Source organism: Anolis carolinensis, unplaced genomic scaffold, assembly GCF_035594765.1.
Source record: "Anolis carolinensis isolate JA03-04 unplaced genomic scaffold, rAnoCar3.1.pri scaffold_17, whole genome shotgun sequence".
Lineage (NCBI taxonomy): Eukaryota > Metazoa > Chordata > Lepidosauria > Squamata > Dactyloidae > Anolis > Anolis carolinensis.
The window spans coordinates 150,063-170,172 of record NW_026943827.1 but is presented as its reverse complement, the minus strand read 5'-3'; the positions used below and the strand labels follow the sequence as shown (position 1 = coordinate 170,172).

Genomic DNA, 20,110 nt, shown 5'->3' with positions numbered 1-20,110 from the left:
ACTATTGTATTATTATCAGTAGTATATTGTATTATAATATTACTAGCTGTGCCCGGCCACGCGTTGCTGTGGCAATGGTGGGATGGGAAATAAAGTATTGAGGCCGTGATGCCATCACTCTTTTATATATATAGATAGATGTTATGTTATAATATATTGTTGTCAGTAGTAGTAGTTTATAATATTATACTATTGTATTATTATCAGTAGTATATTGTATTATAATATTATATTACCAGCAGTAGTTTGTTATCTTGAGGTTGGGGGGCCTGTACTTTTGTTGTTTTGTGAATTGCCGTGATGCCATCACTCTTTTATATATATAGATAGATGTTATGTTATAATATATTGTTGTCAGTAGTAGTAGTTTATAATATTATGCTATTGTATTATTATCAGTAGTATATTGTATTATAATATTACTAGCTGTGCCCGGCCACGCGTTGCTGTGGCAATGGTGGGATGGGAAATAAAGTATTGAGGCCGTGATGCCATCACTCTTTTATATATATAGATAGATGTTATGTTATAATATATTGTTGTCAGTAGTAGTAGTTTATAATATTATACTATTGTATTATTATCAGTAGTATATTGTATTATAATATTATATTACCAGCAGTAGTTTGTTATCTTGAGGTTGGGGGGCCTGGACTTTTGTTGTTTTGTGAATTGCCGTGATGCCATCACTCTTTTATATATATAGATATAGATAGATGTTATGTTATAATATATTGTTGTCAGTAGTAGTAGTTTATAATATTATACTATTGTATTATTATCAGTAGTATATTGTATTATAATATTACTAGCTGTGCCCGGCCACGCGTTGCTGTGGCAATGGTGGGATGGGAAATAAAGTATTGAGGCCGTGATGCCATCACTCTTTTATATATATAGATAGATGTTATGTTATAATATATTGTTGTCAGTAGTAGTAGTTTACAATATTATACTATTGTATTATTATCAGTAGTATATTGTATTATAATATTATATTACCAGCAGTAGTTTGTTATCTTGAGGTTGGGGGGCCTGTACTTTTGTTGTTTTGTGAATTGCCGTGATGCCATCACTCTTTTATATATATAGATAGATGTTATGTTATAATATATTGTTGTCAGTAGTAGTAGTATATAATATCATACTATTGTATTATTATCAGTAGTATATTGTATTATATTGTTTTGTCCGCTGCCGTGATGCCATCACTCTTTTATATATATAGATGTTATAATATATTGTTGTCAGTAGTAGTAGTTTATAATATTATACTATTGTATTATTATCAGTAGTATATTGTATTATATTGTTTTGTCCGCTGCCGTGATGCCATCACTCTTTTATATATATAGATGTTATAATATATTGTTGTCAGTAGTAGTAGTTTATAATATTATACTATTGTATTATTATCAGTAGTATATTGTATTATATTGTTTTGTGCGCTGCCGTGATGCCATCACTCTTTTATATATATAGATGTTATAATATATTGTTGTCAGTAGTAGTAGTTTATAATATTATACTATTGTATTATTATCAGTAGTATATTGTATTATATTGTTTTGTGCGCTGCCGTGATGCCATCACTCTTTTATATATATAGATGTTATAATATATTGTTGTCAGTAGTAGTAGTTTATAATATTATACTATTGTATTATTATCAGTAGTATATTGTATTATATTGTTTTGTGCGCTGCCGTGATGCCATCACTCTTTTATATATATAGATGTTATAATATATTGTTGTCAGTAGTAGTAGTTTATAATATTATACTATTGTATTATTATCAATAGTATATTGTATTATATTGTTTTGTGCGCTGCCGTGATGCCATCACTCATTTATATATATAGATGTTATAATATATTGTTGTCAGTAGTAGTAGTTTATAATATTATACTATTGTATTATTATCAGTAGTATATTGTATTATATTGTTTTGTGCGCTGCCGTGATGCCATCACTCTTTTATATATATAGATGTTATAATATATTGTTGTCAGTAGTAGTAGTTTATAATATTATACTATTGTATTATTATCAGTAGTATATTGTATTATATTGTTTTGTGCGCTGCCGCGATGCCATAACTCTTTTATATATATAGATATTACCAGTAGTAGTTTGTTATCTTACCATCCTTTTTGCCTTGCCAGGTCCCTGGGGAGCCTGTCTCAGTCGCTGGTGTGCCTGGAGAAGCGGCTGGTGTGCGCCTTCGAGGGGGGCTCCGGCGGGGGGCCGGGGTCCCGGGCGGAGGCCTTTGGGGACCTGGGCCGGGCGCACGGGCTGCTGGGCAACCTGGAGGCGGCCTCCTCGTGCCTGGAGCGGGCGGCGGGGCTGTGGCGGGAGCGGGGGGGACCGGGCGGCGGCGGGGGAGGCCTCGCGGGCGCTGGGGGCGCTGGCCCGGCGGCGGGGGGACGCGCGGGGGGCGCTGGCGCTGTGCGGGGCGGGTCTGGCGGCGGCGGAGGAGGCGGGGGACGCGGGGGCGGCGGGGCGGGCGTACGCGGAGCTGGGCCTGGCCCACGAGGCCCTGGGGGACCTGCCCCGCGCCCTCCAGGCCCACGAGCAGAGGCTCAGCCTGGCCGCCCAGACCGGGGACCTCCCCGCCAAGGCCGACGCCTACGCCGCCCTCGGACGCGCCCACCACGCCCTCCGCAACCACGCCCAGGCCGTCATGTACCTCCAGGAAGGTGAGGTGACCACTGACCCCTTCCAATTGTGTGGACTGACCAGTTGGAGGGTCAAAGGATGATCGCTGACCGCTCCCAAGGGGGTGGGATTGTCGGTGGAGTGGGTCCATGTGTCCACCAAGGGGTGGAGTGACCGCTGAAATCAGGATTGATTTCCCAATGCCTTCCTATGGGGATTGTCCTTAATGCTTCCCTATGGGTATCCCTCCCTATGGATTCCTATGGGGACTCCCTCCAATGCATTCCTATGGGGCTCTTTCCCAATGCATTCCTATGGGGATGGTCCTTAATGCATTCCTATGGGGATTTCTCATAATACATTCCTATGGAGACCCTTTCCCAATGCATTCCTATGGGGATTTCTCCCAATGTATTCCTATGGTAATGCATTCCTATGGGGCTCTTTCCCAATGCATTCCTATGGGGATTGTCCTTAATGCATTCCTATGGGGATTTCTCCCAATGTATTCCTATGGTAATTCCTATGGTAATGTATTCCTATGGAGCTCTTTCCCAATGCATTCCTATGGGGATTTCTTCCAATGCATTCCTATGGGGATTTCTCATAATACATTCCTATGGAGACCCTTTCCCAATTGTCAGTGGAGTGACCGCTGACAGCTCCCAAGGGAGCGGGATTATCAGTGAAGTGGGTCAATGTGTCCACCGAGGGGTGGAGTGACCACTGACAAGCTCCCAAGGGGGTGAGACTGTTGCTGAAGTGGGTCTTTGTGTCCACCGAGGGGTGGAGTGACCGCTGACAAGGGGTGTAGCAGACACTGACTGCTCCTGAGGGGGTCGGGGGGGGGGGGGGGGTGGAGTGTCCGCCGCTGTCCCTCATTCTTTCTCCTTGCTGTGCTAGGCCTTCGCCTGGCGGAGCAGCTGTGCCTGCGGGAGGACGAGGCCCGGATCCGGCACGGCCTGGGCCTCTCCCTCTGGGCCAGCGGGAACCTCGAGGAGGCCCAGCACCAGGTAGGCCCACCAGGGAGCAGGGAGGGGGCGGGGCCTGGAGGGAGGGGCGGGGCATAGGGAAGGGGGCGGGGCATAGAAAAGGGGGTGGGGCCTAGAAGAAGTGGGTGGGTCCTAGGGAAGGGGGTGGTGCCTAGAGGAAGTGGGCAGGGCCTAGAAGGGGTGGGGCCTAGGGCAAGTGGGCAGGGCCTAGAAGTGGGTGGGAGTTAGGGGAAGTGGGCGGGGCCTATAAGTGGGTGGGACCTAGCGGAAGTGGGCGAGGCCTAGAAGGGGTGGGGCCTAGAAGAAGTGGGCGAGGCCTAGAAGGGGTGGGGCCTAGAAGAAGTGGGCGAGGCCTAGAAGGGGTGGGGCCTAGAAGAAGTGGGTGGGACCTAGCGGAAGTGGGCGGGGCCTAGAAGTGGACAGGGCCTAGAAGTGGGTGGGACCTAGCGGAAGTGGGCGGGGCCTAGAAGTGGGTGGGACCTAGCGGAAGTGGGCGGGGCCTAGAAGTGGACAGGGCCTAGAAGTGGGTGGGACCTAGCGGAAGTGGGCAGGGCCTAGAAGTGGACAGGGCCTAGCAGAAGTGGGCGGGGCCTAGAAGTGGGTGGGACCTAGCGGAAGTGGGCGGGGCCTAGAAGTGGACAGGGCCTAGGGCAAGTGGGCAGGGCCTAGAAGTGGACAGGGCCTAGCAGAAGTGGGCGGGGCCTAGAAGTGGGTGGGACCTAGCGGAAGTGGGCGGGGCCTAGAAGTGGACAGGGCCTAGAAGTGGGTGGGACCTAGCGGAAGTGGGCAGGGCCTAGAAGTGGACAGGGCCTAGCAGAAGTGGGCGGGGCCTAGAAGTGGGTGGGACCTAGCGGAAGTGGGCGGGGCCTAGAAGTGGACAGGGCCTAGGGCAAGTGGGCAGGGCCTAGAAGTGGACAGGGCCTAGCAGAAGTGGGCGGGGCCTAGAAGTGGGTGGGACCTAGCGGAAGTGGGCGGGGCCTAGAAGTGGACAGGGCCTAGGGCAAGTGGGCAGGGCCTAGAAGTGGACAGGGCCTAGCAGAAGTGGGCGGGGCCTAGAAGTGGGCGGGGCCTAGAAGTGGACAGGGCCTAGGGCAAGTGGGCGGGGCCTAGAAGTGGACAGGGCCTAGGGCAAGTGGGCGGGGCCTAGAAGTGGGCGGGGCCTAGCAGAAGTGGGCGGGGCCTAGAAGTGGGTGGGACCTAGCGGAAGTGGGCGGGGCCTAGAAGTGGACAGGGCCTAGAAGTGGGTGGGACCTAGCGGAAGTGGGCGGGGCCTAGAAGTGGACAGGGCCTAGCAGAAGTGGGCGGGGCCTAGAAGTGGGTGGGACCTAGCGGAAGTGGGCGGGGCCTAGAAGTGGACAGGGCCTAGGGCAAGTGGGCAGGGCCTAGAAGTGGACAGGGCCTAGCAGAAGTGGGCGGGGCCTAGAAGTGGGCAGGGCCTAGAAGTGGACAGGGCCTAGGGCAAGTGGGCGGGGCCTAGAAGTGGGAGGGGCCTAGAAGTGGACAGGGCCTAGCAGAAGTGGGCGGGGCCTAGAAGTGGGCGGGGCCTAGAAGTGGACAGGGCCTAGCAGAAGTGGGCGGGGCCTAGAAGTGGGCAGGGCCTAGAAGTGGACAGGGCCTAGGGCAAGTGGGCGGGGCCTAGAAGTGGACAGGGCCTAGCAGAAGTGGGCGGGGCCTAGAAGTGGGTGGGACCTAGCGGAAGTGGGCGGGGCCTAGAAGTGGACAGGGCCTAGGGCAAGTGGGCAGGGCCTAGAAGTGGACAGGGCCTAGCAGAAGTGGGCGGGGCCTAGAAGTGGGCGGGGCCTAGAAGTGGACAGGGCCTAGGGCAAGTGGGCGGGGCCTAGAAGTGGGCGGGGCCTAGAAGTGGACAGGGCCTAGCAGAAGTGGGCGGGGCCTAGAAGTGGGCGGGGCCTAGAAGTGGACAGGGCCTAGCAGAAGTGGGCGGGGCCTAGAAGTGGGTGGGACCTAGCGGAAGTGGGCGGGGCCTAGAAGTGGACAGGGCCTAGAAGTGGGTGGGACCTAGCGGAAGTGGGCAGGGCCTAGAAGTGGACAGGGCCTAGCAGAAGTGGGCGGGGCCTAGAAGTGGGTGGGACCTAGCGGAAGTGGGCAGGGCCTAGAAGTGGACAGGGCCTAGCAGAAGTGGGCGGGGCCTAGAAGTGGGTGGGACCTAGCGGAAGTGGGCAGGGCCTAGAAGTGGACAGGGCCTAGCAGAAGTGGACAGGGCCTAGAAGTGGGTGGGACCTAGCGGAAGTGGGCAGGGCCTAGAAGTGGACAGGGCCTAGCAGAAGTGGGCGGGGCCTAGAAGTGGGTGGGACCTAGCGGAAGTGGGCAGGGCCTAGAAGTGGACAGGGCCTAGCAGAAGTGGACAGGGCCTAGAAGTGGGTGGGACCTAGCGGAAGTGGGCAGGGCCTAGAAGTGGACAGGGCCTAGCAGAAGTGGGCGGGGCCTAGAAGTGGGTGGGACCTAGCGGAAGTGGGCGGGGCCTAGAAGTGGACAGGGCCTAGAAGTGGGTGGGACCTAGCGGAAGTGGGCGGGGCCTAGAAGTGGACAGGGCCTAGCAGAAGTGGGCGGGGCCTAGAAGTGGGTGGGACCTAGCGGAAGTGGGCGGGGCCTAGAAGTGGACAGGGCCTAGGGCAAGTGGGCAGGGCCTAGAAGTGGACAGGGCCTAGCAGAAGTGGGCGGGGCCTAGAAGTGGGCGGGGCCTAGAAGTGGACAGGGCCTAGGGCAAGTGGGCGGGGCCTAGAAGTGGGCGGGGCCTAGAAGTGGACAGGGCCTAGCAGAAGTGGGCGGGGCCTAGAAGTGGGCGGGGCCTAGAAGTGGACAGGGCCTAGCAGAAGTGGGCGGGGCCTAGAAGTGGGTGGGACCTAGCGGAAGTGGGCGGGGCCTAGAAGTGGACAGGGCCTAGAAGTGGGTGGGACCTAGCGGAAGTGGGCAGGGCCTAGAAGTGGACAGGGCCTAGCAGAAGTGGGCGGGGCCTAGAAGTGGGTGGGACCTAGCGGAAGTGGGCGGGGCCTAGAAGTGGGTGGGACCTAGCGGAAGTGGGCAGGGCCTAGAAGTGGACAGGGCCTAGAAGTGGGTGGGACCTAGCGGAAGTGGGCGGGGCCTAGAAGTGGACAGGGCCTAGAAGTGGGTGGGACCTAGCGGAAGTGGGCAGGGCCTAGAAGTGGACAGGGCCTAGAAGTGGGTGGGACCTAGCGGAAGTGGGCAGGGCCTAGAAGTGGACAGGGCCTAGAAGTGGGTGGGACCTAGCGGAAGTGGGCGGGGCCTAGAAGTGGACAGGGCCTAGAAGTGGGTGGGACCTAGCGGAAGTGGGCGGGGCCTAGAAGTGGACAGGGCCTAGAAGTGGGTGGGACCTAGCGGAAGTGGGCGGGGCCTAGAAGTGGACAGGGCCTAGAAGTGGGTGGGACCTAGCGGAAGTGGGCGGGGCCTAGAAGTGGACAGGGCCTAGCAGAAGTGGGCGGGGCCTAGAAGTGGGTGGGACCTAGCGGAAGTGGGCGGGGCCTAGAAGTGGACAGGGCCTAGGGCAAGTGGGCAGGGCCTAGAAGTGGACAGGGCCTAGCAGAAGTGGGCGGGGCCTAGAAGTGGGCGGGGCCTAGAAGTGGACAGGGCCTAGGGCAAGTGGGCGGGGCCTAGAAGTGGGCGGGGCCTAGAAGTGGACAGGGCCTAGCAGAAGTGGGCGGGGCCTAGAAGTGGGCGGGGCCTAGAAGTGGACAGGGCCTAGCAGAAGTGGGCGGGGCCTAGAAGTGGGTGGGACCTAGCGGAAGTGGGCGGGGCCTAGAAGTGGACAGGGCCTAGGGCAAGTGGGCAGGGCCTAGAAGTGGACAGGGCCTAGCAGAAGTGGGCGGGGCCTAGAAGTGGGCGGGGCCTAGAAGTGGACAGGGCCTAGGGCAAGTGGGCGGGGCCTAGAAGTGGACAGGGCCTAGAAGTGGGTGGGACCTAGCGGAAGTGGGCAGGGCCTAGAAGTGGACAGGGCCTAGCAGAAGTGGGCGGGGCCTAGAAGTGGGCGGGGCCTAGAAGTGGACAGGGCCTAGCAGAAGTGGGCGGGGCCTAGAAGTGGGTGGGACCTAGCGGAAGTGGGCGGGGCCTAGAAGTGGACAGGGCCTAGAAGTGGGTGGGACCTAGCGGAAGTGGGCAGGGCCTAGAAGTGGACAGGGCCTAGCAGAAGTGGGCGGGGCCTAGAAGTGGGTGGGACCTAGCGGAAGTGGGCGGGGCCTAGAAGTGGACAGGGCCTAGGGCAAGTGGGCAGGGCCTAGAAGTGGACAGGGCCTAGCAGAAGTGGGCGGGGCCTAGAAGTGGGTGGGACCTAGCGGAAGTGGGCGGGGCCTAGAAGTGGACAGGGCCTAGGGCAAGTGGGCAGGGCCTAGAAGTGGACAGGGCCTAGCAGAAGTGGGCGGGGCCTAGAAGTGGGCGGGGCCTAGAAGTGGACAGGGCCTAGGGCAAGTGGGCGGGGCCTAGAAGTGGACAGGGCCTAGAAGTGGGTGGGACCTAGCGGAAGTGGGCAGGGCCTAGAAGTGGACAGGGCCTAGCAGAAGTGGGCGGGGCCTAGAAGTGGGCGGGGCCTAGAAGTGGACAGGGCCTAGCAGAAGTGGGCGGGGCCTAGAAGTGGGTGGGACCTAGCGGAAGTGGGCGGGGCCTAGAAGTGGACAGGGCCTAGAAGTGGGTGGGACCTAGCGGAAGTGGGCAGGGCCTAGAAGTGGACAGGGCCTAGCAGAAGTGGGCGGGGCCTAGAAGTGGGTGGGACCTAGCGGAAGTGGGCAGGGCCTAGAAGTGGACAGGGCCTAGCAGAAGTGGGCGGGGCCTAGAAGTGGGTGGGACCTAGCGGAAGTGGGCAGGGCCTAGAAGTGGACAGGGCCTAGCAGAAGTGGGCGGGGCCTAGAAGTGGGTGGGACCTAGCGGAAGTGGGCGGGGCCTAGAAGTGGACAGGGCCTAGAAGTGGGTGGGACCTAGCGGAAGTGGGCGGGGCCTAGAAGTGGACAGGGCCTAGCAGAAGTGGGCGGGGCCTAGAAGTGGGTGGGACCTAGCGGAAGTGGGCGGGGCCTAGAAGTGGACAGGGCCTAGCAGAAGTGGGCGGGGCCTAGAAGTGGGTGGGACCTAGCGGAAGTGGGCAGGGCCTAGAAGTGGACAGGGCCTAGCAGAAGTGGGCGGGGCCTAGAAGTGGGTGGGACCTAGCGGAAGTGGGCAGGGCCTAGAAGTGGACAGGGCCTAGCAGAAGTGGGCGGGGCCTAGAAGTGGGTGGGACCTAGCGGAAGTGGGCAGGGCCTAGAAGTGGACAGGGCCTAGCAGAAGTGGGCGGGGCCTAGAAGTGGGTGGGACCTAGCGGAAGTGGGCGGGGCCTAGAAGTGGACAGGGCCTAGAAGTGGGTGGGACCTAGCGGAAGTGGGCGGGGCCTAGAAGTGGGTGGGACCTAGCGGAAGTGGGCGGGGCCTAGAAGTGGACAGGGCCTAGAAGTGGGTGGGACCTAGCGGAAGTGGGCAGGGCCTAGAAGTGGACAGGGCCTAGCAGAAGTGGGCGGGGCCTAGAAGTGGGTGGGACCTAGCGGAAGTGGGCGGGGCCTAGAAGTGGACAGGGCCTAGCAGAAGTGGGCGGGGCCTAGAAGTGGGTGGGACCTAGCGGAAGTGGGCGGGGCCTAGAAGTGGACAGGGCCTAGAAGTGGGTGGGACCTAGCGGAAGTGGGCAGGGCCTAGAAGTGGGCGGGGCCTAGAAGTGGGTGGGACCTAGCGGAAGTGGGCGGGGCCTAGAAGTGGACAGGGCCTAGCAGAAGTGGGCGGGGCCTAGAAGTGGGTGGGACCTAGCGGAAGTGGGCGGGGCCTAGAAGTGGGCGGGGCCTAGAAGTGGGTGGGACCTAGCGGAAGTGGGCGGGGCCTAGAAGTGGACAGGGCCTAGCAGAAGTGGGCGGGGCCTAGAAGTGGGTGGGACCTAGCGGAAGTGGGCGGGGCCTAGAAGTGGACAGGGCCTAGGGCAAGTGGGCAGGGCCTAGAAGTGGACAGGGCCTAGCAGAAGTGGGCGGGGCCTAGAAGTGGGTGGGACCTAGCGGAAGTGGGCGGGGCCTAGAAGTGGACAGGGCCTAGGGCAAGTGGGCAGGGCCTAGAAGTGGACAGGGCCTAGCAGAAGTGGGCGGGGCCTAGAAGTGGGTGGGACCTAGCGGAAGTGGGCGGGGCCTAGAAGTGGACAGGGCCTAGCAGAAGTGGGCGGGGCCTAGAAGTGGGTGGGACCTAGCGGAAGTGGGCGGGGCCTAGAAGTGGACAGGGCCTAGCAGAAGTGGGCGGGGCCTAGAAGTGGGTGGGACCTAGCGGAAGTGGGCGGGGCCTAGAAGTGGACAGGGCCTAGCAGAAGTGGGCGGGGCCTAGAAGTGGGTGGGACCTAGCGGAAGTGGGCGGGGCCTAGAAGTGGACAGGGCCTAGAAGTGGGTGGGACCTAGCGGAAGTGGGCAGGGCCTAGAAGTGGACAGGGCCTAGCAGAAGTGGGCGGGGCCTAGAAGTGGGTGGGACCTAGCGGAAGTGGGCGGGGCCTAGAAGTGGACAGGGCCTAGCAGAAGTGGGCGGGGCCTAGAAGTGGGTGGGACCTAGCGGAAGTGGGCGGGGCCTAGAAGTGGACAGGGCCTAGAAGTGGGTGGGACCTAGCGGAAGTGGGCAGGGCCTAGAAGTGGACAGGGCCTAGCAGAAGTGGGCGGGGCCTAGAAGTGGGTGGGACCTAGCGGAAGTGGGCGGGGCCTAGAAGTGGACAGGGCCTAGCAGAAGTGGGCGGGGCCTAGAAGTGGGTGGGACCTAGCGGAAGTGGGCGGGGCCTAGAAGTGGACAGGGCCTAGAAGTGGGTGGGACCTAGCGGAAGTGGGCAGGGCCTAGAAGTGGACAGGGCCTAGCAGAAGTGGGCGGGGCCTAGAAGTGGGTGGGACCTAGCGGAAGTGGGCGGGGCCTAGAAGTGGACAGGGCCTAGCAGAAGTGGGCGGGGCCTAGAAGTGGGTGGGACCTAGCGGAAGTGGGCGGGGCCTAGAAGTGGACAGGGCCTAGAAGTGGGTGGGACCTAGCGGAAGTGGGCAGGGCCTAGAAGTGGACAGGGCCTAGCAGAAGTGGGCGGGGCCTAGAAGTGGGTGGGACCTAGCGGAAGTGGGCGGGGCCTAGAAGTGGACAGGGCCTAGGGCAAGTGGGCAGGGCCTAGAAGTGGACAGGGCCTAGCAGAAGTGGGCGGGGCCTAGAAGTGGGTGGGACCTAGCGGAAGTGGGCGGGGCCTAGAAGTGGACAGGGCCTAGGGCAAGTGGGCAGGGCCTAGAAGTGGACAGGGCCTAGCAGAAGTGGGCGGGGCCTAGAAGTGGGTGGGACCTAGCGGAAGTGGGCGGGGCCTAGAAGTGGGTGGGACCTAGCGGAAGTGGGCGGGGCCTAGAAGTGGACAGGGCCTAGCAGAAGTGGGCGGGGCCTAGAAGTGGGTGGGACCTAGCAGAAGTGGGCGGGGCCTAGAAGTGGACGGGACCTAGCGGAAGTGGGCGGGGCCTAGAAGTGGACAGGGCCTAGCAGAAGTGGGCGGGGCCTAGAAGTGGGTGGGACCTAGCAGAAGTGGGCGGGGCCTAGAAGTGGGTGGGACCTAGCGGAAGTGGGCGGGGCCTAGAAGTGGACAGGGCCTAGCAGAAGTGGGCGGGGCCTAGAAGTGGGTGGGACCTAGCGGAAGTGGGCGGGGCCTAGAAGTGGACAGGGCCTAGCAGAAGTGGGCGGGGCCTAGAAGTGGGTGGGACCTAGCGGAAGTGGGCGGGGCCTAGAAGTGGACAGGGCCTAGAAGTGGGTGGGACCTAGCGGAAGTGGGCAGGGCCTAGAAGTGGACAGGGCCTAGCAGAAGTGGGCGGGGCCTAGAAGTGGGTGGGACCTAGCGGAAGTGGGCGGGGCCTAGAAGTGGACAGGGCCTAGCAGAAGTGGGCGGGGCCTAGAAGTGGGTGGGACCTAGCGGAAGTGGGCGGGGCCTAGAAGTGGACAGGGCCTAGCAGAAGTGGGCGGGGCCTAGAAGTGGGTGGGACCTAGCGGAAGTGGGCGGGGCCTAGAAGTGGACAGGGCCTAGAAGTGGGTGGGACCTAGCGGAAGTGGGCAGGGCCTAGAAGTGGACAGGGCCTAGCAGAAGTGGGCGGGGCCTAGAAGTGGGTGGGACCTAGCGGAAGTGGGCGGGGCCTAGAAGTGGACAGGGCCTAGCAGAAGTGGGCGGGGCCTAGAAGTGGGTGGGACCTAGCGGAAGTGGGCGGGGCCTAGAAGTGGACAGGGCCTAGCAGAAGTGGGCGGGGCCTAGAAGTGGGTGGGACCTAGCGGAAGTGGGCGGGGCCTAGAAGTGGACAGGGCCTAGAAGTGGGTGGGACCTAGCGGAAGTGGGCAGGGCCTAGAAGTGGACAGGGCCTAGCAGAAGTGGGCGGGGCCTAGAAGTGGGTGGGACCTAGCGGAAGTGGGCGGGGCCTAGAAGTGGACAGGGCCTAGCAGAAGTGGGCGGGGCCTAGAAGTGGGTGGGACCTAGCGGAAGTGGGCGGGGCCTAGAAGTGGACAGGGCCTAGAAGTGGGTGGGACCTAGCGGAAGTGGGCAGGGCCTAGAAGTGGACAGGGCCTAGCAGAAGTGGGCGGGGCCTAGAAGTGGGTGGGACCTAGCGGAAGTGGGCGGGGCCTAGAAGTGGACAGGGCCTAGGGCAAGTGGGCAGGGCCTAGAAGTGGACAGGGCCTAGCAGAAGTGGGCGGGGCCTAGAAGTGGGTGGGACCTAGCGGAAGTGGGCGGGGCCTAGAAGTGGACAGGGCCTAGCAGAAGTGGGCGGGGCCTAGAAGTGGACAGGGCCTAGAAGTGGGTGGGACCTAGCGGAAGTGGGCAGGGCCTAGAAGTGGACAGGGCCTAGCAGAAGTGGGCGGGGCCTAGAAGTGGGTGGGACCTAGCGGAAGTGGGCGGGGCCTAGAAGTGGACAGGGCCTAGCAGAAGTGGGCGGGGCCTAGAAGTGGGTGGGACCTAGCGGAAGTGGGCGGGGCCTAGAAGTGGACAGGGCCTAGCAGAAGTGGGCGGGGCCTAGAAGTGGGTGGGACCTAGCGGAAGTGGGCGGGGCCTAGAAGTGGACAGGGCCTAGCAGAAGTGGGCGGGGCCTAGAAGTGGGTGGGACCTAGCGGAAGTGGGCGGGGCCTAGAAGTGGACAGGGCCTAGCAGAAGTGGGCGGGGCCTAGAAGTGGGTGGGACCTAGCGGAAGTGGGCAGGGCCTAGAAGTGGACAGGGCCTAGCAGAAGTGGGCGGGGCCTAGAAGTGGGTGGGACCTAGCGGAAGTGGGCGGGGCCTAGAAGTGGGCGGGGCCTAGAAGTGGGTGGGACCTAGCGGAAGTGGGCGGGGCCTAGAAGTGGGCGGGGCCTAGAAGTGGGTGGGACCTAGCGGAAGTGGGCGGGGCCTAGAAGTGGACAGGGCCTAGAAGTGGGTGGGACCTAGCGGAAGTGGGCGGGGCCTAGAAGTGGACAGGGCCTAGCAGAAGTGGGCGGGGCCTAGAAGTGGGTGGGACCTAGCGGAAGTGGGCGGGGCCTAGAAGTGGGTGGGACCTAGCGGAAGTGGGCGGGGCCTAGAAGTGGACAGGGCCTAGAAGTGGGTGGGACCTAGCGGAAGTGGGCGGGGCCTAGAAGTGGACAGGGCCTAGAAGTGGGTGGGACCTAGCGGAAGTGGGCAGGGCCTAGAAGTGGACAGGGCCTAGCAGAAGTGGGCGGGGCCTAGAAGTGGGTGGGACCTAGCGGAAGTGGGCGGGGCCTAGAAGTGGGCGGGGCCTAGAAGTGGGTGGGACCTAGCGGAAGTGGGCGGGGCCTAGAAGTGGGCGGGGCCTAGAAGTGGGTGGGACCTAGCGGAAGTGGGCGGGGCCTAGAAGTGGACAGGGCCTAGGGCAAGTGGGCAGGGCCTAGAAGTGGACAGGGCCTAGCAGAAGTGGGCGGGGCCTAGAAGTGGGTGGGACCTAGCGGAAGTGGGCAGGGCCTAGAAGTGGACAGGGCCTAGCAGAAGTGGGCGGGGCCTAGAAGTGGGTGGGACCTAGCGGAAGTGGGCGGGGCCTAGAAGTGGACAGGGCCTAGGGCAAGTGGGCAGGGCCTAGAAGTGGGTGGGACCTAGCGGAAGTGGGCAGGGCCTAGAAGTGGACAGGGCCTAGCAGAAGTGGGCGGGGCCTAGAAGTGGGTGGGACCTAGCGGAAGTGGGCGGGGCCTAGAAGTGGACAGGGCCTAGAAGTGGGTGGGACCTAGCGGAAGTGGGCAGGGCCTAGAAGTGGACAGGGCCTAGGGCAAGTGGGCAGGGCCTAGAAGTGGGTGGGACCTAGCGGAAGTGGGCAGGGCCTAGAAGTGGACAGGGCCTAGCAGAAGTGGGCGGGGCCTAGAAGTGGGTGGGACCTAGCGGAAGTGGGCGGGGCCTAGAAGTGGGCGGGGCCTAGAAGTGGGTGGGACCTAGCGGAAGTGGGCGGGGCCTAGAAGTGGGCGGGGCCTAGAAGTGGGTGGGACCTAGCGGAAGTGGGCGGGGCCTAGAAGTGGACAGGGCCTAGGGCAAGTGGGCAGGGCCTAGAAGTGGACAGGGCCTAGCAGAAGTGGGCGGGGCCTAGAAGTGGGTGGGACCTAGCGGAAGTGGGCAGGGCCTAGAAGTGGACAGGGCCTAGCAGAAGTGGGCGGGGCCTAGAAGTGGGTGGGACCTAGCGGAAGTGGGCGGGGCCTAGAAGTGGACAGGGCCTAGCAGAAGTGGGCGGGGCCTAGAAGTGGGTGGGACCTAGCGGAAGTGGGCGGGGCCTAGAAGTGGACAGGGCCTAGGGCAAGTGGGCGGGGCCTAGAAGTGGACAGGGCCTAGGGGGAAGTGGGTGTGGCCTAGAAGTGGGTGGGAGTTAGGGGAAGTGGGCGGGGCAAGTGGGCCGGGAGTGACGGGTGTCCCTCCCTCCTGTGATTGGCAGCTGTACGGGGCGTGCGGGCTCTTTGAGGGCATCCGGCGGGGCTCCTCCGGCCTGAGCAGCGACTTCCGGGACTCCCTCTTCGGCCTCCAGGCCTCCTCCTACCGCGCCCTCCAACGCGTCCTCGTCGCCCGAGGTGGGTCACTCCACCCCCCACCCCGACCCCACCCCTTGCGGCCACTCCACCCCTCCTTATTCCTCCTCCTGACCGCAGGGAGAGAGATGGAGGGACGGATGGAGAGAAGAGATAGATGCCCGTGAGTCCCCAAACGTTGTGGCCACTCCACCCTGTTCGTGGCCACTCCACCCCTCCCCTTGCTCTCCCGCAGGCCTGACGGCGGAGGCGCTGGGGGTGGCGGAGCGCGGCCGGACGCGGGCCTTTGCGGACCTCCTCCTGGAGCGCCAGGGGGCGGGGCCTCAGGAGGAAGGGGCGGGGCCAGCGGCGGAAGGGGCGGGGCCTCCGGAGGCCGCGGCCACGGAGGGCGTCCTGGAGGCGGTCAGCGGCCAGAGGGGGCTCGTCCTCTACTTCTCCCTGGCCGGAGGGACACTCTACTCCTGGCTCATCGCCCCCGGAGAAGGTCAGTCCATTATCAATATTATCATCAACAGATATAATTATATATTATATTGGTAAGGATATAAATATAATAATAATATAATATAAAAATATAATAATGTAATAATATAATATAAAAATATAATAATATTAATAATAATATCTATATATATAAAAGAGTGATGGCATCACGGCAGCGCACAAAACAACAATATTGATAACGATATAAATATAATTATAATATAATATAAAAATATAATAATGTAGTAATATAATATAAAAATATAATAATATAATTAATATTAATAATAATATTTATAATTGTATGTATCATATGTATCATCAATATATATAATTATATATTATATTGGTAACGATATAAATATAATAATAATATAATATAAAAATAAAATAATGTAATAATATAATATAAATATATAATAATATTAATATAATTAATATGTATAATATAATATATATATAATAATGTAACTATGTTTATCTATATAATTGTATGTATCATATGTATCATCAATATATATAGTTATATATCATATTGATAACGATATAAATATAATAATAATATAATATAAAAATATAATAATGTAATAATATAATATAAAAATATAATAATATTAATATAATTAATATGTATAATATAATATATATATAATAATGTAACAATATGTTTATCAATATATATAATTGTATGTATCATATGTATCATCAATATATATAATTATATATTATATTGATAACGATATAAATATAATAATAATATAATATAAAAATATAATAATGTAATAATATAATATAAAAATATAATAATATTAATATAATTAATATGTATAATATAATATATATATAATAATGTAACAATATGTTTATCAATATATATAATTGTATGTATCATATGTATCATCAATATATATAGTTATATGTCATATAGATAACGATATAAATATAATAATAATATAATATAAAAATAGAATAATATTAATATAATTAATATTAATAATAATATTTATAATATAATATATAATAATGTAACAATAATCAATATTATCAATATATTATTTTATATTATATAATATTAATATAAATATAATAATGATAATAATAAATATAATAATGATGATAATAATAATATAAAAATGATATACCATAATATATCGTATTATAATAATATAATATTAATTTTATATTAATAATAAGATATCATTGAATTATTACCAATATTATGAATTACTATATTACTATTTTATTAATAATATTATTTTATTACATTATATTATATTTATACTATTTAATTCATTGCTCATCACCCCCGGAGAAGATCGTTCCAATATCAACATTATTATCAATATATTATTACCAATATTATCAATATTATTATTATTATATGATAATACTATTTTATATTATATCAGTAGTAACCTATTAACAATATCATTATAATTATCAAAATTATCCATATACATTATTTTATTATTTTATTATATCATTATTAACAAATTATAATTATTATATGGTGTTACTATATTATTATATCATTATTAACATATTATATATTACTATATTATTATGTTTTATCATTAACATATTTTTGTCAATATTGTTATTTTCAATAGCAATATATTACGTTATTATATGATACTATATTATTCTATTACATCATTATTAACATTATTATCAATTTTATCAATATATTATTATAATACTATTCCTATATTATTATATCATTATTAACATATTATTGCCAATATTATTATAATTATCAATATATTGTTATCAATTTATCAATATATTATTATAATACTGTTCATATATTATTATATCAATATTAACATATTATTGCCAATATTATTATAATTATCAATATATTATTATAATACTATTCCTATTTTATTATATCATTATTAACATATTATTGCCAATATTATTATAATTATCAATATATTGTTATCAATTTTATCAATATATTATTATAATACTGTTCCTATATTATTATATCAATATTAACATATTATTGCCAATATTATTATAATTATCAATATATTATTATATATCATTGTTAACATATCAGTATTATTATTCTCAATATTATTATTATATGATACTATGTTATTATATCCTTACCATATTATTGTCAAGATTATTATGATATCATTATTATCAATATATTATAGTAATTGATATTACTCTATTATATATTTATTAACATATTATCAATTTTACAATTCATTATATTATTATTATTACTTGATGTAACTATATTATTACATTCTATCGTTATTACCATTTTATTCTCAATATATTATTACTATATTATTTTATCACTGAAGTAATATTGATATTGTTAATTTATTATTGATATTACTAGTAAAAGTAATTATTTTCAATACTATCATTATAATATTGCGTTGTTAATATATTATTGAGTTTCAGTCATTATTAGTATTGAGTCTTGCTCCCATTTTACTATTAGTCATTATTATTATTATTATTATTATCCTTTATTATTATTATTATTAACACTGGAACTAGGAATCCATATATGAATTATATGTACTTTTATTTGTTTGTTCCTCAAAAAACCCTATATATCTTTAGTGGATCGGGACCAGATTTGGTCCAGATATTGATTATAGTCTAAATTAAAATTATTGGGGTCACATAAATCCAAAATCCACTTGGTTTCAAATTAAGACCCTAAATACGAATTAATCTGTACGTATATTTGTTTGTTCCGCAATAACTCCTATATATCTTTAACGGATCAGGCCAAATTTGGTCCAGATATTGATTATAGTCTAAATTAAAATTATTGGGGCCATTCAAGCACAAACTCTGTATAAGTATGTACATATATTTGTTTGTTCCGTGAAAACTCCTCTATATCTTTGAGGGATCGGGACCAAATTTGGTCCGTATATGCATTATAGTCTAACTTAAAATTATTGGTGTCATTTAAGTTCAAAATCCACTTGGTTTCAAATTAAGACCCTAAATACGAATTAATCTGTACGTATATTTGTTTGTTCCAAAATAACCCCTATATATCTTTAACGGATCAGGACCAAATTTGGTCCAGATATTGATTATAGTCTAACTTAAAATTATTGGTGTCATTTAAGTTCAAAATCCACTTGGTTTCAAATTAAGACCCTAAATACAAATTAATCTGTACGTATATTTGTTTGTTCCGCAATAACCCCTATATATCTTTAACGGATCAGGACCAAATTTGGTCCAGATATTGATTATAGTCTAAATTAAAATTATTGGGGTCACATAAGTCCAAAATCCACTTGGTTTCAAATTCAGACCTTAAATACGAATGAATTTACATATATTTGTTTGTTCCGCAATAACCCCTATATATCTTTAACGGATCAGGACCAAATTTGGTCCAGATGTTGCAGCATACGTTACCCGTCCATTTTAGGTCATGTTCCAGGTCAGGGGGATGCAACATTTGCTGACGTATCTACATCTCCTGATTACACTTTTATGTAATTCAGACATCAGGTGATTCCAAAGATCAAATGTTCTATTTCTTACCATTTGATTTTTAAGCTCTTTTAAATGATTATTATATTACTGAATTTTAAAAGCAGATCTTAAAGCAAACTCTTTTAAAATATAGGTTTCATCTTATAAGAACTATTAATCTCATTTATTTATTGTTTCCTTTTTCCTATCTTTTATATATTCTTTGAATATATATATATATGTATTCTTACTAAAGCTATAATCAATCAATGAATACTAAGCTGATCTTCCTTAGTGTCTGTTCTTGATTGTTTTCCTAATGTTAAATGTAATGTATTTTTCTAAGTAAAACTAAAAAATATAATTCAAAATAAGTTCTTCTAAAATGCCTGCTATTTACACGTAGTTTCCGTAAGATGGCGCTCTAATACTGCATCAATTAAATGTCCTGAGATGTATTTACACATTATAGTTTTATTATTTTATTATAGATAATATTTTGTATTATCATTATTATTATTATACTGCATCAATTAAATGTCCTGAGATGTATTTACACATTATAGTTTTATTATTTTATTATAGATAATATTTTGTATTATCATTATTATTATTATACTGCATCAATTAAATGTCCTGAGATGTATTTACACATTATAGTTTTATTATTTTATTATAGATAATATTTTGTATTATCATTATTATTATTATACTGCATCAATTAAATGTCCTGAGATGTATTTACACATCCCGATCGATATATTGACTCATCCAGTTCATCATACCCTGCCAGTTTGACCAAGGTACTTCTGTAAACAGAAGCAGAATCAACAAACAAAGTAAACATTATTTTATGACAAAGTAAACATTATTTTATTATACATAATATTTTGTATTATCATTATTATTATTATACTGCATCAATTAAATGTCCTGAGATGTATTTACACATCCCGATCGATATATTGACTCATCCAGTTCATCATACCCTGCCAGTTTGACCAAGGTACTTCTGTAAACAGAAGCAGAATCAACAAACAAAGTAAACATTATTTTATGACAAAGTAAACATTATTTTATTATACATAATATTTTGTATTATCATTATTATTATTATACTGCATCAATTAAATGTCCTGAGATGTATTTACACATCCCGATCGATATATTGACTCATCCAGTTCATCATACCCTGCCAGTTTGACCAAGGTACTTCTGTAAACAGAAGCAGAATCAACAAACAAAGTAAACATTATTTTATTACAAAGTAAACATTATTTTATTATAGATAATATTTTGTATTATCATTATTATTATTATACTGCATCAATTAAATGTCCTGAGATGTATTTACACATCCCGATCGATATATTGACTCATCCAGTTCATCATACCCTGCCAGTTTGACCTAGGTACTTCTGTAAACAGAAGCAGAATCAACAAACAAAGTAAACATTATTTTATTACAAAGTAAACATTATTTTATTATAGATAATATTTTGTATTATCATTATTATTAT

General features: G+C 50.4%; 1 protein-coding gene across 1 annotated transcript in view; it reads left to right on the top strand.

Moving 5' to 3' along the window:
• Positions 1–20,110, top strand: part of LOC134294603 (tetratricopeptide repeat protein 28-like) — a 103,867-nt gene that overhangs the window by 49,347 nt on the left and 34,410 nt on the right. Inside the window, 5 exon segments of the mRNA XM_062966176.1 lie at positions 2,167–2,362; positions 2,364–2,700; positions 3,563–3,672; positions 14,543–14,675; positions 14,869–15,117. Of these exon segments, the coding sequence (XP_062822246.1) occupies positions 2,167–2,362; positions 2,364–2,700; positions 3,563–3,672; positions 14,543–14,675; positions 14,869–15,117 (1,025 nt within the window).